The 27683-nt window shown below is 50.3% G+C and overlaps 1 protein-coding gene across 1 annotated transcript in view; it reads left to right on the forward strand.

Moving 5' to 3' along the window:
* The window catches only part of Galnt10 (polypeptide N-acetylgalactosaminyltransferase 10), a gene marked incomplete at its 5' end in the record, with an annotated part of 202670 nt that extends 190020 nt beyond the window's left edge, over window positions 1–12650 (forward strand). The window contains 3 exons of the mRNA XM_010639832.2: window positions 4043–4159; window positions 8982–9131; window positions 9808–12650. Of these exons, the coding sequence (XP_010638134.1) occupies window positions 4043–4159; window positions 8982–9131; window positions 9808–9966 (426 nt within the window). The remainder of the gene's footprint in view (window positions 1–4042; window positions 4160–8981; window positions 9132–9807) is intronic.
* Window positions 12651–27683: the final 15033 nt, after the last annotated feature.

Genomic DNA, 27683 nt, shown 5'->3' on the forward strand with positions numbered 1-27683 from the left:
AGTGCAAATTTACTTTACTGGGAACACTGACACATGCCCACAGCCCCAGCACAGAAGGAGGCTGAGGCAGGAGGATGGAGTTTGAGTTCCACGTGGGGGACTTAGAGACTTAGCAAGACACTGTCTCAAAATGAAAAATGTACAGGGGTGGGGATATAGGTAGTGGCACAGCCCCTAGGTTCAGTCCCCAGTGCGGAAGTAGTGGTAAAAGAAAGCCCGTAGCTGGTGTTGGGAGTGAGTGAGCGATGCCGAGCTTCGTGCATTTCTTACTGTGCAGTGGTACAGCACACTGCGCAGGGGTTTGTCTCGCTCCCTGATGACGGGACAGCTTGGCCTTCTGCTTCCAGACGAGCAAGGACAGCTGACCGCGAGTTCTGGTGGGAGGAGCAGAGTGGCCTCGGGACCCCACCAGCGCCCCCTTCCTCGGGCAGATGCCGGGCCCTGGCCCACGCTCGCCTAGCGTCCTTCTGAGGCCTCGCCAGTCCAATCCCCTCAGGTCTACGCTTGTGGGCATCGCAAACTCTGACGCACGCAGGGCGGCAAGAGGCAGTGAGTGCTCTTATCCACCAGTCTCCCCTGCTCGTATGCAGGCCCTGGTGTCCCCCTTCATTTGCAAAACAGATCAAAGATAAAATGATCAAGAATTTCAAAGTCAATCGTGATAGACACCTATAATCCCAATATAGGAGGCTGAGGCAGAGGGACCTCAAACTTTAATCCAGCCTGGACTACACAGTGAGACCCTGTTTCAAATAATAATAGCAAACTGTAGCAGACTTCAAAGGAAGCACAGGCTGTCCCAGACACAGGGCCTTGTGTATGTGGTACCTGTCACAGCCCGGCAGACACCAGGCAGAGAGACTCCCTCACTACCGTGAATCCAGGAGTGTGGCCTGAAAGAAGAGCAGGAGAGCCCGGTCCCTTCCCGAGCCCAGTTCAGGGGCTTTATTGGCTCCCATAGGAGCTTCGCTGTGGCTTCAGACAGCCCAGAGCTGTGGCCCCTCGTGGTGTCAGTCTCTTGTGCTCCTTAACTCGGCTCCCTAATGTTGGCCTCATCTGAAAGTGGCTGTCCCCCCCGACAGTGGGGGTCACGACCGGCAGGGGGAGCGGGCAGGACGGGGCGCCGGCTGGCTGCCAGTAGGAAGGGCCGGAACACAGGAAGGCCAGCGCGGTCACCAGGGAGGGAGGGGTGGTCCTGGCTGGCAGAAGCAGGGGAGTGGGGGGGTCCCTCCAACCACAGCACACGAGAGACCCTTCGTAAGCCAGGGCCCACACTTCCCCTCACCAGTGGGCTCTTACCAGTGCGTCCTAGTCTTCCTGCCAGTTCAGCCCCTCCAGGGAGCAGGTGCCACACAGGATGAGAGAGAGGACACATGAGGCCGACCAGGAGGACCTGAGCCTGAGGTGCAGGCCCAGCCTCTGTGAAGGGGGAGAGGAGCACAGAGGGTGGGCAGTGTGGGATGAGCCCAGCACAGCCGAGGAAGTCCGAGGCAGGGTCCCGAGGCTCCTCCAAACAAGTCCCCCTGCGAGGTGTCCCGAGGCAGGCCCGCTGCACCGTGAGGCTCCGCCGGGAGCAGACCTGGGGAACACAGCTCCACCAGGACCCCAGGTGCCTCGGCACAGCCGCCACGCGCACCCAGCCCTCAGACAAAACAGGCGGGACAGCTCTGTGGCAGGAATGACCCGTTGTGACGCAGGGCCAGGAGCAGTGGCTGCCGCCTGCATCAGTCAGCGCTTCCTCGCGAAACAGCTGCGGCACAAGGTGTGCGGATATAAGGGCTCCCAGGATCGGCTGGCGGTGGCTGTCCACAGAGCAGGGTGAGGAGGAGCACAGAGGGTCCGTGTGCTCCCTGGGGACCGAAGGATCCGGTCGGAGGCCTGGAGCTCGCTGCAGTGTCCCACGCAAGTCCGCATCAGGAGGCCGACAGGGCTGCGCCAGAAGCCGGGAGATGACGCCCAAGGTGACGGCGAAAACCAGAGCTCCTCTGAAGAAACACACAGATCCATCCTACTTCACTTCCCCTTACACCCTCCAGACGACAAGCTGCCCTAGGCTGGCCTTCCTCACCCCAGGGCGCGGAGTTACTGAGCCTATTTAGTTGAGCTTCTCTGACTCATGTTGGCACAGTCAACCATGACAGGCTGCCCCTTGCCAACCTGACCGTGAGACACGTTTCTTTAAGCCTGTCTGCAACTACAAAGACAAGCTCGTAATTACCTCGCGTGTTATAACTGCCCTGCATACAAATGGAACCGCACTAATTCCCTCCCCAGAATAGAAGGCCAAGTTTCTCTGGGGATGCTTACTCTTAATGTTTCATAACTCACACATCGTAGCAGGGGTTTAACAATCCTTAAGAAGCAGTGGTAACCTTACCGACATTATATTATATTATATTACAATCAGGTTAGGAGAACAGTAGTACAGGTGCTATCCTCGTTTCTGTAGCTGACCACAGGGTGGTAGCTGGTACTTAGAACTAACTACCTTCTCCTACCCGTTCTGTACTCCCCTGGCCTTCAGCCAGTGCCCCTGCAGGTCTTGGTTCTTTCCCCGGTGGAGTGACCCACACCTTGGTTCCTGAAGGTTCTGGGCCATTTGTCACCCTGCCTGGATTGGGTGGCTGTAGTTTCCCACTTGGTAACACTGGGAAGCGCCCTGAGGGATCCCCTGTGCTGCAGCTACCTTCCTGCTTTCCTCCAGTGCGGCTGAGTCGTCCAACTCCCCAGGATGGTCTGGGCCAGTCAGCTCTGACAGCACTGTGATTCCCTTCTTAGCTTGCTTCCCTAGAGCAGACCAAAAAGACCAGGGAGAAGTCTTGGCTTCCAATTCAGTGCTGTCATTGCTATGCTTCCTGGTACAACCCTTCTCCCCTCTGGAGCTAAGACTTCTAACCCAGAAGAGCATAAGGTCACAGGAACAGGAAGCAAGAATTTTGCTAGTGGATCACTAGGGGCAACAGTGAGCAGTACCATTGCCATGTCCACCCCTTGATCTCTGGACCCCTGAATCCTGGCTGTGGGAGACACGTGCCCTATCGTGGATGCTGATTCAAAGTGTACACAGCCTAAGCCAGGCGTGGTGGTGCACGCCTGTAATCCCAGCACTCGGGAGGCTGAGGCAGGAGGATCACTGTGAGTTCAAGACCAGCCCGGGCTACATAGTGAGTTCCAGTTCGTTCTCAACTACATAGTGAGACCCTGTCTCAAAAAAAAAAAAAAAAAAAAAAAAGTGTACACAGCCTTTGGAAGAACCTCGTCCCAACCCTGTAAGCTACTGCCACCTAGCTGGAGCTGTGACTGTTTTCGAAAGACCGTTCCACCTTTCTGTCAACCCAGCTGCTCCTGGATGGCGAGGAGCGTGGTGAGGCCAGTGGATTCCATGAGCGTGAGCCCTCTGCCTCGCTTCCGTGGCCATAAAATGTGTCCCTTGGTCGGCAGCACTGCTGTGTGGAATTCCGTGGTGGTGGATGAGGCGTTCTAAGTCCGCAGATGGTAGTTTGGACACAGCGCAGTCCTTCCACGATGGAAGGGCTCCAGTAGAATAACCCGCCACAGGTCCCAGGTTGGTCCCCCCGGGGTGGGGTGCCACGGGGCACTGAGACGAGATAGGGATTTGAGGCCGGCCTGGGCTACACAGCGAGACCCTGTCTTTATAGAGCAAAACCAAAAGGGCCCTGCAGCAAAGACTGTATGTCCTTTTCCAGTGGTTTCCAAGGTGTGGTCCCCGGACCACCTACACCTGGGCCACCTGCAATGAGAGTCACATTTGAATCCTGGACCTGCTGGCTCCAGTTCTCAAGAGTGGAGGAGGACGCGTTACCACCTCCTCTGCTGGCCACACTGCCCCTGCGGGATTCGCGTGCTCTCAGCACAGTGCAGGCTTCTGCCCGCAGGTGCGTGTCCTTTATGGAGAGCCAGGGGCACCTGGACAGCCCAGGGCAGGCCCCCGGCCGACGGCCCCCGCTCAGCCATCTCTCCTGGCTTTCCCCCGTGGGCCTCAGGCCTCCTCACGCCCACGCCGTCCCTCTTTCCCCCACAGATCCGCAATGTGGGCACAGGCTTGTGTGCGGACACAAAGCACGGTGCTCTGGGTGCCCCGCTGAGGCTGGAGAGCTGCATCCGGGGCCGAGGGGAGGCCGCCTGGAACAACATGCAGGTGAGGGGGCGGGGCACTGCGGGGAGCGGAAGGGAGGGCTGGATGGCTAACGTCAGCCGGTCTGTCCACTTTCAGGAAACTGCCTTTAAGCTCTCTGTGGTCCTCCTCTGCTAAATAACTCAGCATTCACTAATTCTGCTTAAGCAGCAGACCCCAGGACTCAAAAGAAAAGGTTATACTATGCACACACCAAAAACAGTAACACCTCTGTCTTCGTCTGCTGTTGCTGTCACTGAACACCACAGACCGGGTAGTTCATATGAGAGAGAGGTTGCTTTAGCTCATGGTGCGGTTCTGGAGGTCCAAGAGCAGGTGCTGGCATCCCGAGCTCCTGGGGAGGGCCTTGGGCCAGGTCACAGGGTCATGGAGAGTACCACTTAGCAAGCAAAGCACGCTTATTAACTTGAGTCTTTTCCTCCTCTTATAAAGTCACTAACACAAACACTAGGGGCCCCACCCTCAGGCACTCCTCTCATCCCGATGATCTCCCAAAAGCTCTGCCTCTAAACATTGTTAACATGACTCTGGGGGTGAAGTTTCCAACCTGTGGATTCCAGGGGCAGACACACAGGGCAGCCTGATGGTCCCTTCTTGACAGCAGTTCTTAGATGGGGACCCCTGACTGATCCTCTGAGTTCTCCGGTGCACGTTGTGGCTGCCCCACTCCCACCCAGAAGAGATCCAGAAGAGATCTGGGGTAGCATATGAGCCCTGGAGCTCGGCTTCGGGAAAGCCTGCGTGTGCGGGACAGTGTCAGTGCCCGAGGACCGCTCAGTCACGCAGCAGGAGGGCACCTGGGGGTGCGGCTGTGCCCGTCTTCCCCTCTGGGGTAGGAAGCATGGCAGCCTTGACCCCATCAGGAACTCGGGCCCCTGGGGACCCCGCCACCCTGAATGGCGCACGCTAAGTGTGGCCTGGGAGAGAGCCCTGTACCAAGGTGCCCCAGGACACAGGAGGCAGTGGGGGGCAACCCCACCACCATGCTATCTGCTTCTGGCCAAAGGAGAGGAGTGGAGGCTGAATTTAGCCTCCCACAGGTCACAGCCACAGCATGAACCACGGTTTTTAAGAGGGTGGACGTCAGCCAGTGAAAATGTTTGTGAGAGAGAAACCAGACGTTGTTAAGCCCAGCGACTGTGCCACCTCCTGTCGTTTAGGGAGATCTCGGCCCCAGGTCACGGAGAGAGCAGGGGCTGCAGCTCAGCCGGCTCCTTGGGGAGGGGACCAAGCTGGGTGTGCGGAAGACCTCAGCTGGAACCTGCAAGACAATGCCGAGAGCCTGACAGGGGGCCGGCTTCTGGGCCCCAGCCAGGTCTGGGTGACCGCACTGAAGAATCTGCCGAACACTGAGAGACTTGACTAGTCCTAGAACAGCTCTTTCAGAACAGGAAGGAATACTTGCCAGCTCGTTTTGTGGACCCGCATTACCTTAGAACCAAAACCAGACTAAGATGTTGTGAGACCAACCATGCACTGACGTTTCACGCACACCGATAAAAAAATTCTGGAGCAAATTTTAGAACATCATAGTTGACAGCATAAAAGGTTAATACGTCGGAACTAAGTGTAATTCGTCCCAGAAATGCATATAATTCACCATATTAACAAAGTCAAACAAAAAAGCCCAATCATACCTCAATATACCCAGAAAAAATGTTTGAAAAAAAAAAATCTAACATCCCTTCCTGGCAAACCAGGAACAGAGAACTTCCTCAGCGTGATCTGAAAAACGTGTCATAACATCATGCTTCGTGGTGACAGTCTGAGTGCTTTCTCCTCAGAAACAGATGCCTGATCTCATCTTTTCTGTTTCACGCTGTTTTAGCAGTTCTGACCTATTCAACAAGAAAAGTAAAATAAACACATCCAGATGGGAAAGGGAGAAGGAAAACTGTATTTATAGACTGTATGAGCATGGATGTAGAAAATTCTGTTGAACATATAGAGTTGCTTCTAGAACTAATAACTAAATCCAACAAAGTTACAAGATATAAAAATCAGGGCTGAGGATGTAGCTAAGTATTACAGTGCCTGCCTGGCAAGTCCTGAGTTCGATGCCTGGCACCAAAAAACAAAAACAAAAAGAAGATACAAAAATCAATTATATTTTTATATACTAGGAGTAAAGAATCTGAAATTAAAATTTAAGACAAACATTTTCTATAACATAAAATATTAAATATTCAGATAAATAATGATATGAAAGTCTTGTACTTTGAAAATCAAAGGAGGTATAAATAAATGAAGATATATAACATGTCATAGAAAGACTCAACACTGATCTCGGTTATTTCCAAACCAATATATAGATTCAGCACAATTCTCTAATTTATTTATTTATTTATTTATTTATTTATTTTTGTACCAAGGATCAAACTCGGGCCCTTGTGCTTGCAAGGCAGGCACCAGAACCACTGAGCCAAACCCCCGGCCCTCAACACAATTCTCATATCCTAGCAAGCTTCTAAGAAATTGACTCTAAAATTCATGGGAAATATGCAGGACCTTGAATAGCAAAACAACTTTCAAAAAGCAATACAAGGTTCAAGGACTAACACTGCCTGCTTTCAAGTTATACTGTTATGCAGAAGACATCAGGATGGTGCAATACCAGCATTAAAAAAAAAATCAGTGGAACAAAATAAAGTCTAGAAGTAGACCCACACTTATAAAGACAACTGATTTTTTTTAACACAGGCATAAATGATGTACAATGGAGAAAAGATGGTCAATGTAACAAACAGTGCTGGAAAAATTGGATATACAAAAAGGAACTCAATATATAGCTATGCCATATACAAAAGTTCTCAAAAAGGAGCCATTGCCCTGAACATAAAACCTATATTTAAAAAGCTCTTGGCCAGGGATTTAGCTCAGTGGTTCTGCCACCTGCCTTGCAATTGCAAGGTCCTGAGTTCGATCCCTGGTACCAGAAAAAAAAAAAAAAAAAGGTTCTTAAAAGGGAGAGTAGAGAGGGGAGAGGGAGAAAGTAAGGAAGCGGAAAAGGAAAAAAACAGAAAAGTAATGGAAGCGAAGCTTTTGTAAATGAAGGGAAGGGGGAGGAATGAGCACAAAAGGAGAAACAAGACAGATCAGGCACAGGTACAGATTCCCTAAGATGAATCGATATGCATATCTAAAACGTACCAACAATATAAATAAAAGATAAAATTAGATGCATTAAAAATTTAAAAAATAAAAAGCTCTTAGAAGAAAATACAAGCAAAGGGATCCACGGCCTTGAATTAAACAGTAATTTCTTAGATACAACATCAAAAGAAAACACAGAGTTGGATGTCTTCAACAGGAAAACAATTCTTTAAGATACTGTTGAGAAAATAAAAAGGCAAGCCACGGACTGGGAGACAGTGTTTGGCTTTGTTAATTATGAGAGAAACAAAAATGAAAATTGCAGTTATAACCACACGCCTGGTATAAAGACTGACCAGACGAAAAGTTGGCAAGGGTGCGGACAAACTGGAACTGTACCCTGTTACTGGGAAATCCAATGTGACCATCAAGCCACCATGAAAAACATTTTGTAAGGTTCTTAAATTAATTAAACATTGATCTATTATGTGAGTCAGCCATTCTACCCCTGGATATTTACCCAAGAGAAAAGAAACATGCCCCATACAAAGAGTTGTACACCAAAGTGTAGCAGTTTTCTTTGTATGTAGCCAAAAAGTGCAAACAAGTCAGATGTCAAAAAACAGGTAAGTGGAACATCGTGAGTGAAATATTACTCGGCAGTGAAAAGGGACACGCCATTGATAAGCACTCCTACAACATGGATGAATTGCAGTGAACGTAGATTGAGTGAAAGAAAGAAGACAAAAGAGAATACACATACTGTATGATTCCTCTCATATAACATTCTAGAAACTGCAAGTGAATCTCTAGTAACAGAAAGCAGATCAGTAGTTACCTCAGGACGCGGTGGGGAGGGACAGGAAGAAAATATTGCAGGGAGCAGGAAGACACTTTGAGGGCGATGCGTGTGTTCTCTGCCTTGATGGTGAAGCTGGTCTCAGGTATAAGCGTGAGTCAGGTATAAACTTACTGGACTGGTCAGTTCTTCTGTTGCTGAGACCCAGGACTCACCAGCACCACTTAGTGGAGGAGCTTGACTCGCTCATGGTTTCCGGGGATTCAGTTCATGGTCAGCACACTCCCAGGCAGAGACACCGTGGCAGAGGGGCATGGGGGAATACAGCCTCTTACTTCATGGCAGCTGGAGAGCAGAGCAGGGGAACAGTGCCAGAGAGGAGCAGGAGGTCAGGGACAGACGAAGTACCTGGGCTCACACGGCCAGGCCTCGCCCAGAAATGCTTTGTACTAACCCTCAGGCCAGCGAAGTGGACAGTGCAGTTTAACTGTCACGTCTGTCGCTGTACGCCTGGAACGTGTGCAGCTTAGGGAATGCTAGTCACTCCTCAGCGGAGCTTCTGGGAAGGAAAAAGAAAAAGTGCAGTATGTGGGCCCAGCCTGGACCCTGAGCCAAACAGAAACGTAAGAAGAAATGGATGAGGCAGGCAGTGCGAGAGCCCTTGACCTCCGGTGGCTCGATGACATGGGGACGTCAGTGGCTCCCCACCGTGGAGCTGGCTGACGTGTCTAGGTATGAGGTCTGCAGTTTGCTTCAGAATAACGTGGGGAGGGAGGTGGCGGGGCGGAGCTGTGGCAGGCCTGGCCAGGAGTTGGGTGCTGACACCAGAGGGATGGCCCACAGCCTCTGTGCTTGGAAATTCCCCTAATTCTAAATAAAGCGGAGAACAAAGAGGGCCTTGCTGCCACTCTCCTGCTGTCCCTGTGTGCACAGGTGTTCACCTTCACCTGGCGTGAGGACATCCGGCCGGGAGACCCTCAGCACACCAAGAAGTTCTGCTTTGACGCCATCTCCCACACGAGTCCTGTCACCCTGTACGACTGCCACAGCATGAAGGGCAACCAGCTGTGGAAATACCGCCAAGTGAGTCATTCCGGGAGTGGGGGACACGGCCACCTACCCCGGTTTTATTTGTGGTTTTTTGTTTGTTTGTTTTTTTTTTTTGGTACCGGGGGTCGAACTCGGGTCCTTGCGCTTACGAGGCAGGCGGCGGAACCACTGATCTAAATCCCCAGCCCTGTGTGTTTGTTTTTGTAGTGCTGGGAATCAAACCCAGGGCCAGGGCTCTGCCGCCGAACTACATTCCCAGCCCTGAATTTAAAAAGAAAAACTGGATAGCCTCATTGCTTCTCCCCACAGTCCTCCCCCACATTCTTTTACTCCCAAACCTGAATGCCCGATTTTCCTGCTGCTCGGACAGGAGCCAGAAATTCACATTTCTATGTGAAATCTCAAATGTTGGCAACTGAGTCCATTTAAATGGGAAGCAAAACCACCCCCTGAGGACCAGTGAAACGCGGCTCGAGGCGGGCAGTGTGCTAGGCCCAACCCGGAAGCAGTGTCCATCACTCTGCCCACGCCCAGGGGGCAACGTCCACCTCCGGGGAGGCGGGTAGCACCTGGCTGTGTGCCCAGGAGGAAGGACCGACAGCTCCGGGAGCCCGGCCCGTGGCCTCCTTGCTTCCTCATTGCTGTTCCTGTTGCCGCTGTTTGTCCCTGGCCCTGGCACCTCCTCGCTGATGACCTCCGTGTTCTGTAGGACAGGACCTTGTACCACCCTGTGAGCAGCAGCTGCGTGGACTGCAGTGAAAGTGACCACCGGATCTTCATGAACACCTGCAACCCAGCCTCCCTCACCCAGCAGTGGCTGTTTGAGCACACCAACTCGACGGTCTTGGAGAAGTTCAACCGGAACTGATGCTCGAGTCCCCTGGCAGCCCCAGCAGGACCCCGCCAGCTCTCACTGCTGCCTCGCTGTCCCCAAGGAGGCCGCGCCCCTGCAGGCACCATGGTGCCCAAGGTGCTGGCCAGCGGGTTGAGGGCCAAGAGGGCAGTCGGGGCTGAGCAGGGACCTGCCTGCTCCCACAGCACTGAGCCGGGGGTGGGTGAAGCAGAACCCACAGCAGGCCCCACAGGAAGGCAGAGTCTGCCCTAATTCCTGCAGGTGTCACGGTGAAGCAGGAAGGCCTTTTCAAATTTGTCACACCGTCCCCTTGAGCAGTATGTGGGCGGATCCCAGGGAAGTCCTGGGCTGCCCAAAAGTGAGTCCTGCAAAGCTGCCTGGCCCCAGGTGGCTCTCCCGCATGACAGCACTTAGAAATCAAGGCAAAATTTGCCTGCCACTGGCAGCATCTACTGCCACCACCTGCGGCAGAAGAAGCGAAATCCTCCTTGGGCCTTCTGGTCCCTGCCTGAGAGGGGGTGGCTGTCCCTAGTGCCCAGCTTCTGCTGTGTCTTGGTCCCAGGACTTTGGCCTAAGGCCACAAACCTGAAAGCTGGCCAGCTGCCAGCTGTGGGTGAGGACAGGGGCCCCAGACCTTCCTCTGAGCCACAGACGCGCAGGAGCTCCCTCTGGTGCACATCCCAGTGCTCTGCAGACACACGGACAGTCAGCCACCAGCTTTAGGGGATAATTGACTGGTCTTGGACCCATGGAAAAGGGTCGGTAACCCACCAAGCCAGCCAGGCCCATGCTTCCATTTCCTTTTCCCCCTCCAAGGCAACTACCTGCCTCAAGAGGAGCACAGGGGTGCCATGAGTTGCTCCTGTTCCAGAGGCCGGAGGCCTCCTCCATGGCCTATGGGCAGGGCACCAAGGCTCTGGCTTCACCCTGGTTTTAGTTCTCATAGAACTCTAGTATTTCCCAAGAACTCTGATTCCATCCCAAACTCGAACATCCCATGGGGTTCTAGGATTCTGCATCTGCTGTGGACTTCTAGAATGCTGTGATCCAAATAGCAGCGCAGTGTGATACAGCCCAGGCAGGCCCAGGCCTCGGGACCCTGAACCCCACGGGCAGAGGCATAGAAGAGGGAGTGGCAGGACCGGGCCCTGCACAGGACCAGTGTCAGCAGAGAGCAGGGCCCCGGAGAAAGGAACCCGCTGTTCCAAGACCTCCAGTACACCCAGCTCCGTTGCAGCCCTTCACGTGTCCCTGTCCCTGTTTAATTACCTGTCAGACTTCCAGAGGGTTTGGTGACATCCTGCCACCCACTGACTCAAGTGAAAATCTCAGTCCACAGCGTTAGCCTCCACCAGCTGGCACTGGGAGCACTTGAAATCAGTCTCCTGATCAGAGCTGGGCCCCTGGTTGTACCCTTAACCATTAAGTGACTGAGACGTAAGTCTGCAGTCAGAGCCACGAATCTGCCCGGGAGATGCTGGCTGACCTCAGAGCCACCCGGACTGAGACGTAGCGGCTCTGCCACCTCAGCCCTTGTGCTTGAGAAGTTTGCTTGTCAAGCCCTCCTGTCTTTTCCTAAATGAGTGCCATATCTTTAGAAGTGGCCCCGGCAGAAAAGACTCCCAAGCGAGGCTCCTTCTAGAATCTAGAATGAGGATTACCAGAGAGAGCACTGCAATTCGGGGACCGGCATCGTCAGAGAGCAATGCAGCATCGTTAAAGTCAAAACTGTGCCTTTTACAAAAGAAAAAAAAATGCAAATGTACAGCAAATCCCTAAACTTGAACCATTTCCTAGTGCCTTGCTAGACAACTGTACAGCGGAAGGTGGGGAGGGAATGCGTTGGTGGTGTGGTGGTTACTGGTGGGTGGGTGGCTACCTTTCTGGGTGTCTGACTGCAAGCAGGGGCAGGTCTGAGGTTGAACGGCCCCTAAGGGCCAAAGCCAGAGTTGTCCCCTTCAGGGCAAGAATAGTTCAAACTGAAGGGCAACTTGGCAGCATCTGCAGTCGTCGGCCTGGAGGGGCCTGGGCACCCGAGGGGATGCTGTGTATTGCTTCCCTGAGCCCTGTTTGGGGCCATGCCTGTGGCTCCCCATTCCAGACCCCAAACAGTGCTCCCCTGTCCTTCACCATTAGGATGCAGGTGTGCAGCGAGCTGGTTAGATTCCCAAGTGGGTCCCACTCCAAATGGGTGGCAGTGTTCTCGGCAAAATCAGGATTCAGGTGCAGTGCCAGAGCCAGGACCTCCTCCCCCCCGGCCTTTGGTTCTCCTTCCCAGTCCGGTCACGTGCTGAAGAGCTGGGCATGTCCCCCGACCTGGGCTGTTTGTCCCTGCTGAGTTCTCACAGTAGGTCCTGGCCCTTGACCGTATAATAGAGGAAGGACAGAATTTTACTGTTCCCTTCTGTTGTCTGATTGCAAATATTAAGCCCCTCATTTTTGGAGGAAGCCACCTGTCTCAAGGATTCAGGTGTCTGCTCACATCCCCGCTGATAACTTCCTGTGGAGAAGCCAGAGGCCAAGGGGAGAATGTGGGCTCCTTTTCCTCCAGAACTTTTACTTGGTGGAAGTCACAGAACTCAGTATGACTAAAAAGCAAGGTGACCGCGTGACCCACCTTTCCCAAGGGCCCCTCCAGAAACGTTCCTCATGCCAGGCCTTTGCGGGGGGGTCTGGCTTTGCAGGTGTGTACGTGAGGAGCAGTCTGTCTTGGACTCCACTGGGAGCTTTTGACTTTGAAAACAGTCCAGAAACTATTGATTCTTCCCTTCAGGAAGTAATAGCTCCGAGGCAGCAGGGGGAATCCACAGAGCAGATCTGGGGAGGGATGTGATGCCAGGCCGGGGAGAAGGAGTTTTATTGAAGATGTGGCATGGAGATTTCTTCCGGCCTCCTGTCTGTTGAATGTCTTTTTCAATTTAGGAAGCAGGTATTGTCCTTGAAGACGGCTTCAGATTTCTCTGTGTGTGTCTCCATTGTTCTAATGTCTCTAGCCTCACCAGAATAGCGGAGCGCTTATGGTAGTAACTGAGAAACTAGTAACAGATCACTGCCGGGCGACCTGTCGTAATTTCCAGGAGGAACAGACTGGATGAGGCCCGGCACTGCAGTTCCGTTCTGGAACCTGTTCTCCCTCTCCGTTGACACTCCGTAAAAATTCCATGTAACATTTTAGTTTAGACTCGATCTTGAGCCGAGACCCACTGCCACCTTGGGTGGGTGGGACCCACGTGCCAGGTGACAAGGCCAGTTTAACCTCTGCTCCTGAAATGGCTTTGGTTCCGCTCCATGACTGGTTTGAAGGCCGGGGTCCCTGGGGGCTGCAGACCAGGCAGGGGTCTTGAGGAACTCAGACAGGAACTGTGCACAGAAAGCCTCCACCCCACCCCACTCTGCCCGGGAAAGCAAGCCTTTGTGGAGAATGACTTCCTGTGTGTGACTGTGACCGTGATCGCTGTCGGGTAAACTTGCAGACTTTCTCTACATCGGTCTCTGGCCTCTTCCTTGCCTTGTGCCGTCCACTTCCACCACTGCACACCTACTTGGCACTCAGACCCTGCTGGGAACTGAGCAAAACCCCACAGCAGTTGTTCTAGGCTGGCCTAAAACAACAGGATGACTGCACGTGCAAATAAAGTAAAAAGGACAGGTTAGAGCCTGGGATGGAGGTCAAAGCCTGAGTAATCAGGGAGCCAAAAGAGGAGGAGTCTGAACCGAGAGAGGCTGGGAGAAGAGTTCCTGGCAAAGCCAGTGCAGAGGCCCTGAGGCAAGAAAGGGGTCTACAAAGCCAGGGATTTAGCTCAGTGGTGCTGCTGCCTACCTCACAAGTACAAGGTCCCGAGTTCAATCCCCGGTACCAAAAACAAAAAGAAGCCACTTGAAAGCGTTCCACAAAGCTCACCCAGGAGTAAGGGAGTTTGGGAAGCCACTGACAATGTGAAAAAGCTTAACTCACTCTGATGCTTACCCGTCAGCCACAGGTACTCGTTGGCCAAACATTTCTACACTGTTGGGTTATGTCTAATACCATGTTGTACAAAACACAGTGGCTTTCCCAGCTCTGTAAAAACAAAACAAAACAAAAATAGAGCGGTTGTGCACGACCTACTGCCATCTAGGCCTCAGCTCACCATGAAGTGCCAAGTTTTTTCATGATGCTTCCAGCTGCTCTTGTGGTCCCTAGGGTGTCGGCGTGGGAGGGCACCGTAGCCCAAACGACCCCGGTCTTGTCATTCCGAGCCCACCAGAGGGCGCTGTGGATCGCGGCTTGGAGAAGGATGACTCCAGCCTGGTCTAAGCCTAGGACAAGAGAGGGTCTTTAAAGGTCCGCGGAGCCTGAGAATGCTGCTTCCAATTTTTTACAGATACAAAGTCTCAAGCCCAGAGAAGCTCCTGAGTGAAAGTGACAGAGGTAACAATCCAGGTTCTCAGTATGCCTGCTCCTGTGTCATCCTCACACTTTACAGCTTTGCGGACAGGCAGGGAGGTACGATTTTTAAAAAAACTTTTGTTCCCGTTGTCCCCACACTCTTAAGAATTCCAGGTATCAGATAAGACAAAAAATATGAGCCATTCATTCAGTAAAAAATGTATCAAGGATCTACTATATGACAGGCATTCTGCTGGAACTTTCAAGGTTGTGCAAGGTTGAGGCAAAACAGACACAGTCTCTGCCCTCACAGGGCATACAGCCTAGCAGGAGGAACAGACATTAATCAAACAGTCACTACAGTGAGTGTACAGTTAGGGTCATGGAGAATTCCGCAAAGGAGAAGGGCATGTGAGATGGTATGATGAGACCTTCACCTTAGTAGGGAAGTCACAGGGCTAGTGGTTGGCCAAGGTTTCCGCATAAGATCCTTAACACATGGCAACAGGCGTCTCATAAAGGACCTGTTCAAGAAGTGCAGCTGGAGTTAAGAAAATGAGCAGGAGTCGTGAAGCACTCCTAGCCTGGCAGAAATAGGGAGGGGGCTTCCCAACAGAAGCTGCTGCAGGAAGGCAACTGCAGCTACTCCTGCCAAAGAGAGGGGTGCAAGGACGACCCTGTCCTCTGTCCCCCTCCACCTCCTGGGCAGCTGCCCTCGATGCCTCCCACTGGCTAAGTCCAGTAGCTAAATCCGAATGAGGAAACAGGAAGTACTGGTCAAATAGCTGCACAGGTAAAGAGAGGACTGGGTAAATGGAGTTTTCATCTGTAACCCTTTTGTCTCCGTTATGTTTCTCATTGCTGAGACAAAATATCCAACACTCACATTTACAGGAGGAAAGGGTTATTTCAGCTCACAGTTTGCGGATGTTTCAGTCCATAGTCCTCTGGCTTCAAATGAGGGCTGCAGGGCAGAGGGGCATCACAGAAGAGAAACGCTCCGTGGCAGAGCACACAGGAGGCATCCAATAGCAACAGCCTGCCTTTCCCTTTTATCCCATCCACGCTACAAGCCTTTTGGGTGGTGCCATCTATACCCAGACTGGGGCTTCCGTCTTCAGTAAATCCAATTCCGCCACACTCAGGACTCTGCTAATTCCAGTCAGTGAACTGATTTAGTGTCACACTCTTAATCCCAGTATCACATGCCCCAGATCCAGCCAGCTCCAAAAAGCCCACCTAGGAGCACACGAGGCCTTGGGGGACATCTAGATACAGGCCTTTAACACCCTTTTTCCTCCAATTTGATTTCAAAGAAAATTGTCCAAGTCAGTCTATTGAGGGGAATACAATGTATAAAGAATGTGATTTATATGATAAGGGAAAGGGGGAAGAACTACTGAAAGTCAGTTGGTATCATGCAAACTAGTAGGTTTTTAATTAAGATGTTAATTGTAATCCCCAGGGCAATGATGGAAAAATAAATTTAAAATATATGCAGTAGTTAAAAAGAGAAGTGAATCAAACTGGTATACTAGGAGGCATATATTTAGTACAATAAGAGCAGTGAGGGAATTGTGAAACATAAAAGATACAAGCTAGGGCAGTTGTAGAGCACTTGCCCAGCATGGAACAGACCCTGGGTTCAAATCCCAGCACTGGTGATAAACTCAAACAAATGAAAACCATCAAAATGGCAGAAGTAAATCCTTTCTTCTCAGTATTTACATTAAGTGTAAATGGGTTAGATTTTCCATGTAAAAAGCATAGGTTGGCAGAATGAATTTTTTAAATGATCCAACTGTAATTGTTTACAGGAAGCCCCACCTTTGATTCAAAGTCACATGTAAGTTGGAAATTAGAAAATGAAAATGATATGTCATAAAAACACTAACTTTAAAAAGGAGCTAGATGGCCACAACAACTTGAGATGGAAGAATATGAAAATGTAACACAGCAAACTTTATAGTATACAGAAAAGTAGAGCTCAGCAGGAAATATATAGCTGTAATGAGTACATTTTTTAAATATGTAAATCAGGAATTCAATTTTCCACCTTTAATTAGAAAGGGGAAAGTGAACTAAACCCAAAACAAACAAACAAACAAAAAATAGAATAATAAAGATTATAGCAGAAATCATTGGAAATGATTAGAAAAAATAAAATCAAAAGTTGTTTCTTTGAAAGAAAGTAAATGGACAACCTATAGAGTAAGAAAATATACTCCAATCATATACTTGGCAAAGACTAGGTATCCACAATATATAAAGAACTCTTATGCAACAATGAAAAGACAAATAGCCTAATTAAAATAGGAGCAAATACTTGAACAGACATTTCTTCAAAGAGACACAAGTAGCCATGAATTATATACAAACAATGCATGAAATTTCAACAACATTAGTCCTTAGGGAAATGCAACTTGGATGTACAATTGGATGTTCTGTTTGCATGTGCCCATACAATGGAATACTATTCAGCCATAAAAAGGTAAAAAAGACTAATACAGGGGCCAGGGGTTTAGATCAGTGGTTCCACTGCCTGCTTCGCAAGCTCAAAGCCTGGAGTTTGATCCCAGTGCAAAAAAAAAAAAAAAAAGACTAATACATGCTACAAAATCGATGAACCTTGAACATACCAGGCTAACTGAAAAAAGCCAGACTTTGTTTTGTTTGAAAACATACTGTACCTCCTATGAATGAGATAAATTTTTATCTATGTTTTCTTCTAAAAATGTTATTACCTTTAAATACTAAACTCTTACTAGGATTTAAAAAAGAAGACGAGGAAGGGAGGCTATTCCAGGGGCAGGGACAGAATGTGCAAAGACCCTGTGGTGGGGGCTGACCGTTGTGAGAGCCAGAGGGACTGGAACAGGGTGGCAGGGAAAGAACCAGAAGGTGGGGTAGGTAGGAGCCAGAGGTTATGGGGCCTGGTGGCCCTATTATTGCTCGTCTATTAAGACCAACAGGAATCTTCAGCATGTTTTAAACTGGGCAGGGAGAGAGCAGCAGATATGCCTCCGACTCACTGAGAGCTGGGAAATAACAGCGAAGACCTCCAGATTCAGATGTCCAGGCTGCCTGGGCCTCTGGCGCCCCCTAGGCCTGACCCTGGGAAGCGAGACCTTTCCTCCCCTGACCAGGAGGGGAGGTCCCGCCTCAGTCCATGTCCACATTGGCTCTGCCTGCTCCCAGGCCTGCAGTGAGAGGAGAACCCCAGGTATGGGAGACGCTGCTTTGGTTGTTTGGGTTGCGGCTGTGGTTGGCGTATTTCCTAGGAGACAAACCCAGGAAAGCTGATCATTTGCTCAAAGTTTAGGTTCTCCTTTACACTGCGTTTCAATCAGGGCTTAGAGGCTCCCGGACTTTGGCAGGGGTTTGATAAGAATTGGATGAGCTGAACACTGGACAAGTGATGTAAGTTCATGTCCACTTCCGGCCTTTCCTCCTCCTGGTGCAGCCCATCTGCCCGCATCTGCCGCCAGTGCCCTTGAGAAGGCTCCCTCCGCTGCCTGCACCTGGGTTCCCGGGACAACAGCGAGTGAGTTGGATCTGCTCGGCCCAGGTAGGCGCTATGCTGCAAGCTTGCTTTCGTGGAGGATTCTGCAGCAGCCTGGGCCTTGGGAGGGGTGATTCTCCGAGGCTGTGGCTGACGTCCTCTGACCCAGGCTGCCCGGCCTGCGCGGCAAGTAAGCAGCGCGCTCAGCGCCCAAGGCTTTCTGCACCCTGCTCCTCCAGCCTCTGGCCCGGCACTGACGCGCCTGTTTACCCCTCCGGCCTGGCTGCTCCGCCTGGGCGTGGCCAGGGCGCTCGGTGGTGCCCAGGACGGTGTGCGGTTCTTCCCTCCAAGTGTGGCTGCAGTCAGGGCTGGGGGTGACAGGCCTTGCTATGCTCACACTCACCCAACACCATGGAAACAAAAAACAAAACAAAAAGCAAGGTGAACCCTCAGGAAAGCGGGTTTCTTAGCAACTTTACCGCCTTTGTTCCTAAGCTACTTGAGATTGAAACAGTGTCTGATCTCTTGCCAGCTCCTGCCGGGAACGGGACAGGGGCGGCGGGACTGCCATTGTCAGGACAGCTGCCAGGCTCCCCGCCACCCTGCAAGCACAAGCCAGGGGGGTCCTGGGGAAACCCCCACTAAGGGGTCCTCAATCTGCCATTTCAAGACGTGGTCATTTAATAAACAGATGCAAAGTGAAAAAAGGAGGGTGGGCCCCGGTGGGTCTCGAGCCTTGTCCCCACAGAAGATGGTCCCAGCTCTGTGCTAAAACTCAGACCCTCGGCGTGGCTGCAGCTCCCAGGAAGTCCAAGGCTTCCTCACCAGCAGGCCCTGCTGTTCTCCACTTGGAATGCTCTTCCCTGGCTCGGATTTTGTTGTCCTTTAGGTCTTAGCTTCATCGTCATGACCTCGCCTGGAGATTTCTTCACCCACTTCTACAGAACAGACGGTGCACACAAACTTCTCAGCCTCTTTCCGCTCTCTTCACGGAACAGGCTTATCCTGATGGACAGGCGATGCTTGTTAATCACGGCAGTTGTGTCCTGTCCGTGAACACAGAGGTGTTGAACACAGAACCACTGCCCCCAGAACCACAGAACACAGAACAGGGTTCTTACAATACACCATCCTGTTTTATGTGCATTTCTGTTTAGAAATACCTTACTTCATATTTGTCATTGATTTGCTAACGTTGAACTCAGCCAACAACACTAGAAACAGCGCTTCATCGCGGTTTGTCTAACAGGAGGCACAGCACACCCTTCTCAGGCTTAGGAACACCAGGGAGCGCTTCAACACTGTGCCTGGAGACTGTGCAACCAGAACCATCAACAAAAACTGTAAAAATGTGACCCTAAGAGGACACCCAGAGGACATTTGACTAGAGTCAAATGGGAGCTGAATCAAGAAAGTAGATGTCCCCCAGCTCAATCTCAGGGGAGAATGTGCGTATCGGAGTAGGCTGATATATCAAAATACGGAACCTAGCTGCCTTCGGAGCAACAGAATTTAGTCTGCACCGAGTGGGAAGGCCAAAGCCAAGCTGCCCACAGATTTGGCGTCAGAGACCAGCATCCTTCACGGGTCGGCAGGTGGCAGAAGAGCAGCAGCTGTTCAGACTCCCTTCAAGGTCACTAATCCCATTCGCGAGTGCTCCATCCTTGCGGACTAATCACCCCTGAGGCCTCACTTCCTGAAGTCCATGGCATAACAGTGCCTTTGTTTTTGTTTTTTGAGATGGGTCGCACTGTGCAGTTCAGGCTGGCCTTGAACATGTTGTGATCCTCCCGCCTTGGCCTCCCGAGAGCTGAGATTACAAGCAGGAACCACCCACCCCGCTAAAATTGCTTATAGGACACCTCGAGTTTTTTCTCACATTTGCACAAGTCCCTGGATTCTTTCCTTAATCACACACACACACACACACACACACACACACACACACACAAACACACAAAACCTGATTCTGCATAACACACTTCCTCCACTGACCTCAAGTGTGCTGTGAGCACTGAGTCTGAAGTTACAAATCAATGGATGTAGACAAATACAGAATCCATTAAAACTGAGTATATTAATGGGATCCATGAGTAATGTCTAATTATTTTATTCACTTGATCTCTTAGTTGTGGAACGCCTCTCCTCTCTGACTTCAGGAGAGCACAACTTCAGGAGAGCACAACTGTCTGTATCTGTCATCCACGGTTTCATCCCCAGCCGTCAGCAGGACTGATTTGGATCCCTGAAATCACTGAGGTGCTCATGAACAAACCTAACTAAAGCTAAACTGGAATTTCGGCTGAGAGATTAATAAGCCTATTATTTATGTTCCTATTAGTCACTCATTTGCAGCCAAAAGAAAATAATCTTCCCAAGCCTGATTTTTCCTGAGCCCACTCACAAAAGACTGATCTGTTCCCAAAACGATGATGTTTTTGCGTGGGTGTTAGAATTTTCTAGTAACCTAAATGCGTGTTTGGTCTCCCAGTGCCTACTGAATTGTTCCACAGAAGTCTGCTTGATGACCTGCACACATTGTGCGTATGTGCTGGATTCCACCCTTGATCCCACTGCATACAAGTTAATCAAAACATTCTACCAGAAAGCAACTGGGAAGCAGAGAGAGACAGGAGAGTGTGTGCCTTCCTCACGGCGATACACAGTTCCGACTTGGATATATAATTCAGTTCTGAAAACGTGACTAAAATCCGAAGTACAAAAGACAAATGACAAATTCATTCTGTAAACAAAGGCACCTCGCAATAAAAAGTAGAATAACATTTCCAATTACACCTGTAGTTTTAGACACAATCTTGGGTGATATGTTTGCTATCTCTCCTAATGTAGCTACACTTTGATTGTTTCCCTTGACAAATCAAAGAACCGGCAAGAAACAAGGCTTAACTGATGGAAGCTAAAAATGTATCCCTCTCAACAAATCTAATGACTTCTGTCTTTATAGCAAGAGTTAATGACAACTGGGGATTTAGCTCAGTGGACCATGCCTGCCTGCCAAAGACAAGGTCCTGAGTTCAATCCCCAGTACTGGCAAAAAAAAAAAGCTGAGATAGATCCTAAAGAACCTTTTTGAGATATAATTCACAGCTTTGGTGAGCAGGGATGAGGGAGACCAACTCCTTTTTATGAGAGAAGGCTCTCTGCGTGGTGACATTTAAATCAAGACCTGAAGCCAGGCGTGGTGGCGCACACCTGTAATCCCAGCACTCGGGAGGCTGAGGCAGGAGGGTCGCTGTGAGTTTGAGACCAGCCTGGGCTACATAGTGAGTTCCAGGTCAGTTTCAACTACATATACCAAAAAAAAAAAAAAAAAAAAAAAAAAAAAAAAAAAAAAAAAAAATCAAGACCTGAAGAAGGAAGCCAACCATGGGAGGACAAGGGAACAGCAAGCACTTCAGGTAAAGGGAACTGAGGTAGGGAAGCTCTTGGCTTATCCCAGAAATTTCTGGAGAAACACGGCTGCTGCACAGTGGAAACACAGGCAGGGGAGGGAAGCCATCAGGCGGGCTTGGGATGCCACAGTCTGGTCTGTGTGGACACTGGCGGGCAGAGAGGTGAGGTGACCGTTCAGAGGCCTGTGTGTTTCTGGTAAAGTCTGACAAGGGACTGGGTTGTGCTGACCGCTTCCAGAAAGAAAGCGAAAGGTCAGATTCTGTCTGTCAGAGTGGAAAGAGGTCTCCCCATGGCTGGCTTGGAGCGCAGTGAGAGGAGGTGAGAAGCAGGGGGTGGCACCCATGGCTTAGTCTTCCGAGGACCCCTGGGGTTCAAAGGAGTTCAGAAGAGAAGGTGACGAGGGTCACAGCTTACAGAGTTCCTGGCCCGCTGTGTTTGAGGAGAGAGGGATGTTACAGGTACTCCCTGGAGTGCCACTTTACAACCATTCTCAAAGGCTCTAAGAAATCTTGTTTCTAGGGGGCCAGGGATTTAGTTCAGTGGCACTGTGCCTGCCTCCCAAGCACAAGGCCTTGAGTTCTTTCTCGGTATGGGGAGCGCGTGCGTACACGTACACACACACCCTTGTTTCTCCCTGTCCAACACACACGTCCAAGCACAAGGCCTTGAGTTCTTTCTCGGTATGGGGAGCGCGTGCGTACACGTACACACACACACACACACCCTTGTTTCTCCCTGTCCAACACACACGGTGTGGACACCAGACAGGAAGAGCGAGGCCTGACCGGCCTCCGCGGAAGTGAGAAGAGAGGTGTGCGAGCGCTCACACGCTGCAGGGAGATAAGAACACCTGCGGGTAGGCTGTTTACCCGGAGCAGGGCCGTGGGGGGCGGGAGACAGGTGAGTCCTGTGGGATCCGATTGCTCGTGCCCGGGTCTGGGCGAAGAAAGCCACGGTGCGCCAGGCGCGTGGGGCTCTATGTCCGAGGGAGACCCGAGGCCCCGGCCGCCCTGATTTTCACCTGTTTCTGTGTCTGTGTCTCTCACTCTCGTCACCCTTGGTCAGGTTCGTGCGCTGGTTCCAAATGTGATCTGCCTGTGCCCCTGCGTCTCCCCCACCTTCCTCCCCTCCTCGCCCTGCCCCTGCCTCCACCTCTCTGTTCTGGATTGAACTCACGGCCTCACTCATGCAAGGCAATGCTATACCCCCAGTCTCTTCTTTTTAGACAGCACCTTCCTAAACGCCCAAGCTGGCCTCCAATCCTGCAGTTTTCCTGCCTCACCCTTCTACTGAGTGACTGCGGTTACAGTCGGGCACCACCACTCCCAGCTTTTGTGATTTCATTTTAAATATAGTCATTTTTCATGTGAAGATAAGAACTACTACTTTCACTTGTTCTTTGACTACTACTGAATTAAGTGTGGTAGATTTAATCATCCTTAAACATTTAATAGACTTATTGCCTTAAGTAATCAAATTTCCACAGACATTTCAAGCTACAATTACAAATTTAACTTGCTTGATTTTTATCAAACATCTTAAATGCTCAACAGGGCAGACTCACACATTTAAAAGGCAAAGTACTCTAAGCATTTATGTAAGTGTTGTAAATTAATCACCTAAACTTACAGTGTAGCAAATTGGGTTCCTGCCACCATTTCCAGAAGACTAAATCCTACACAAAGTAGGACAAAGACCACAGAAGCTCCATACTGTATTCATTCTTTCAGTATCACAATGTTTATTGGTGTTGCCCTTCTGGAGTTACAGAGTTTCTCCTGCAACAAAAAGGTCAGAATTTTCCCCAGAGATAAACAACGGCAATCTATCTATTTCACGCTCCTATCTGTTGCTTTGCTTTGCTGACACTGAAGGGCACATTCGCCCAGGAGTGGAGTGGGAGTGAAGGCTATCAGCAATGGAGTGGGGACGCAGGGGCTGCCAGGACCAAAGCATGGAGGCCACTGTCCAGCCCTGGGGTAGATTAGTGGACCAGGAAGCAACCACCTTCCTGCTGTGTGACCCTTCCTAGTTCCTTCACTTGAAGGTGCAGAGACATTCCAGATGATCCAAGCATGTCACTGTGCCTCCGGGTCCCTCTCCAGTCCCAACGGCCACTAACCACTGTGCATGCTGGGACTTGTCACCCAGCCTTGCTAAACCAGACCCCACAGGCTAAAGACAGGGAGGAGACTCCTAAAATCCAAAATTTACCATCCAGTGAGTCTAAGTCAAAGAGCACTGGAAGGAGAATGGTGGATATAAGAAAACACATGTGCAGAAGAGAGCGAGCAGGCCCGTTAGACCAGAAGACAGGACCACTTCTGGGGAAGGTGTTATGTGTTTAATCTTGAGAGCCAGTGTCTTGGACTTTACAGTGAATCAAGAATAATCTGAGATCATTTAACGGAACTGTACATTTATGTTTTAAGACGTCGATCTCTAAGCCCACATTCTTCCCATCCAGACTTCACTTAGTAGGCCTGGGATGGAGCCGAGCCATGGAAGATTCGTTGTGTACGTCCCCCGGGGGCCTGTGAGATGGAGCTGGGCTGGATGCAGGAGCCTGGGAAAGGCTTAGGTAACACACGGTCCGCTGGGCAAAGCAGTGCAGGCGGCAAAACATTAAGATCGTGAAACTTGACAGCTGGCAAAAGTCTTAGGCTACAGTGGTCCCCAACTCAAAGACTGCAGGTCTGCACTGCCCGGATTCGCCAGCAGTCACCAGAGAACTGGAACTAGAATTAACCGACACAGTTCCAGCGTTTAGCAGACGTGGAAATTCTAAAAAGAGGCCCCACATTCTGCCCTCCTAACCCAGCAACGGAGCACACAGCCACCAGGAATAAAGACCTTTGCCAGTCCCCCACCATACACACCATTACACAGGGCCAAATTCTAGCCAGAGAGATGTAACCGGGAGGTCTGCCCACGATTTGTGGGAAGTGTCCTTAAAAAGGAGGGGCAAGCCCTCCCTCTGCCTTCCTCTGTTCTGGTTGCTGTGCCCGGACAGACTTCCGGAAGCCATCTGGGTCATTCCATATTCTGGGAATGGAAGTCAGGCGTGGCAGGGCAACAAAAAGAAGCTTCTGGATATGTGTGCTAAGGAAAACCATCTAATGACTGTCTTAGTTACCTAGTTGTTGCTGGAACAAAACAGGTGCTTGACAGCCACAAGCTGAAGGAAAAGGTTTATTTGTCTAACAGTTTACAGAGGGTTCAGTCCATGGCTGGCAGGCTCCAGGCAGGGGAGCACTACAGAGGGGAAAGAGTTAAGGGCGTGGCAGGCAGGAAGCAGGAAGCACTCAAGGTACAACGGGAGGGACGCCTCTATCTCCAGGCCATGCCCAGTGACCCACCTCTTCCCACAGGCTTCCCCTCCCAGCGTCACACCCAGCTACAGACCCACCAGTGGACTAATCCACACCCACGAGCCAGTCACCTCCTAAAAGCCCTCCCTATGAGCACGTGAGGCTTCAGGGGGACATCTCCATAGAAGTCACGATGTCACCTGTAGAAGTCTTACAGAGAACATTTAAGCTTATTTTGGATTTTTCTGTTACTTGGCAAATCCAATGATGACTAATTTAGCCAACTGTAACCACTGTTTACTGAGCACCTAATACATGCCAGGCACGAGTGGTCTACATCTATTAGCAGGTGGTCTACATGAGAAGAAGAAGAGGTTACTATCATCCCCGTTTTATCGATGAAAAGACTCAGCCTAACAGGTGGCAGAGCCGGGATTCGAGCACAGTCTGACTAGAAACGGCTGGATCTAGAATCAGTGCTCTGGCCCCTGCACAGTACCTCACCTGACCCCAGAGGTCTTCATCCCACCTCCACTGGCCCACGAATTCAGCAAGGTCTAAGCAAGCGGCTGGCTGGAAATACGGTGGAAAACGGAAGGGAAGAGCAGGCCAGGGTCACCCGGTAGAGGCGTCCAGCCTGGCTCTGTGAGGCCCGTCAGGGAACAGCGTCTACAGGGGTCTGATGGATGGAGAGCGATTTGGGAAGCGGCAGGGTGGCCTGGTCAGCAGCCCCAGGAAACTTTATGCACAATTCCACTTCTGAAGCCCTCTAAAAATAATCTTGCACAATGAAAAAAAAACTTCAAGTGTTTATACAGAACCCTCTCAAAAGATATGCAACTAAGGAGACGTGATAACAGCTAGGAGCTATTAACCATTGGAAAAGTTCCCAGCATTGTACTAAGGATTTATCTGTCACTGCACATCCCTCAAGCTTAGGAAGGGTAAAAATGTGTTAATGTATCACAGCAAGCAAGGGGCAGAGCTCGGATCTGAAACCAGTTCTCACCTTAAAGCCAAAAGCCTCAGTGCCATGACGGAGCAAGGACAGGCGGTGTCTGTAGTGTGGTGGAAACCATGCTCACCTAACACATACCAAGCATGGCCCTTGGAGGGTCCTAGAGCCATTCAAACACCAATGCCCATGAATGTGGCGGTCACGCACCGCAGGCATGTACTAATAAAAACAAACATTAAAAACAGCGACCGAGAACTGCTCACGCAGGGAAAGTTTGTGATGAAGCACTCCTGGAAGAAACACTATATTAAATAAAGAGAACCCGAGGCCCACGCATACATTTGTAAAATGCACAGGGGCCAGGAGGATCAGGCTGGGTTTTCAGGAGAAAGGATCCTCACAGCAAGGTGAACAGATAATTTTTCATACAAGGATGTGTTCATCGTAACGGGGCTGTAGGAATAAGGGGTTGCCGGATAAAAAGAAAAGGAACCCTGAAGAATACAGGAATAGCAGGTGTGGGGAGCAGCTGCTACCTTACGGCTGAAATACAGGCCCCAAAGGAAAGGCTCTCTTTCCTGCAGCTGGGGAAAGCTGGCGCTCAAAAAGCTGCATGGATGGAAATAGCCTGGCACTGAATGTAAATACTCTTGAAAATATCTAAGTTCTAGGTATATGTTGGGGAAAGCAGGGCTTTTATCTACACCCACAGACTCTGGAACCATCACGTACTGCCATACAGATACCCTCTTTTCTGTGTATACATCTGAGCTCTCCGGCTAGAAGGTACCGTTTTAGGGCAAAGACTGTTTCATCTTGTTTCTGTAGCCAACTTTATGCTAGGTCAATAGATTATGTTCAATAATTTAGTTTTAAATACATGAACCGTGAGACAGGACTGCTATTAAAGTGTCCTTTTTGGCCAAGCATAGTGGTGCAAGCCGGCAAACCCAGCACTTGGGAGGCTGAGGCAGGAGGATCACTGCAGGTTTGAGGCCAGCCTGAGCTACAGAGTGAGTTCAAGGCCAACCTGAATTGCACAGCAAAAGCAAAAGTGTGCTTTGTTCCCCCCACTATTTTTGTCTACTTTTTCCTACCGTAAAAGCAATAAAAGAAAGACAGCTTATTAGAAAAATGCAAAGGAAGAACAAAAAGAAGAAATATCAACAATATTCCTGCTATCCAAAATCACTAGTAGTACTTTGGTGCATCTTATGCACAAAGAGCATTTTTCTTTCTTCTTTCTTCTTCTTTTTGAGACAAGGTCTCTCCACATAGATCTGGCTGGCCTTGAACACACTGTGTAGTTCAGGCCATCTCGAACCCGAGGCGATCCTCCTGACTCAGCTTCCAGAATGCTGGGATTACAAGGCATGTGCCTTGCAGATGAACACGTCATACCCCACAAATTCTATATTATGCATTTTCTTATTTGACATGAAAAAGCATTTCTCCAACTCAGCTCTGTTGACAGTGAATTCTGTGTGTGTGTATACACGATGAAACTACATTAAATGTAAGCTTATTCTTAAGTGTGACACTGGATTAATCCACTGATGGGTTTACAGATGGGTATGACGTGATGTTAGATGTTTAATTAACCACTTTCCTTTTGGAACTTCTAGATTCTGTTTTCCTTTATTACAAATACTCCCATAACATGTAGTTAGATTTTCTGTTTCCCCAAATGCCTGTCCCACGACTGAAAGTAGTAGGTGAGGTAGTACAAATGCATTTAAGGCCACTGAGGAAAATTTAAGAACACAGGACGACTGCTTCTAAAGCCGGACACGGGTAGCTTTCTCCCTCTTCGTTTTCTTTATTTTTATCAGTACATGTTTGTGGTAGGTGCACTTTACAATCGCCCCGGGGAGCGGGAACAGGTGTGACACTGTGCAGTTTGGTTCTTCCCCTTCTCTTCCACCTCCCTCTAGCCTCTAATCCCCTTTCCCCATTTCCGTTCTTGCTGCTATTATTAATCTCATCCCTTTTCAACAGGACAGAAAGCAGAAGCTCCTTCCGAGCCCTCTACTCCTTCCCGTCCCCCAGCCTGCCCCCAGCTCTCATTTAGTCCTCGGGTCCCGAAGCCCGGGGTGGGGTGGGGGCCTGGGCGCAGGGTCCCCTTGGCCTTTCCTCCTTGCAGGGTGGGTGGCACCCCGGACTTCCAATTCCCAGCGC

Source organism: Fukomys damarensis, unplaced genomic scaffold (genome assembly GCF_012274545.1).
Source record: "Fukomys damarensis isolate Sample0158 unplaced genomic scaffold, DMR_v1.0_HiC HiC_scaffold_9, whole genome shotgun sequence".
Lineage (NCBI taxonomy): Eukaryota > Metazoa > Chordata > Mammalia > Rodentia > Bathyergidae > Fukomys > Fukomys damarensis.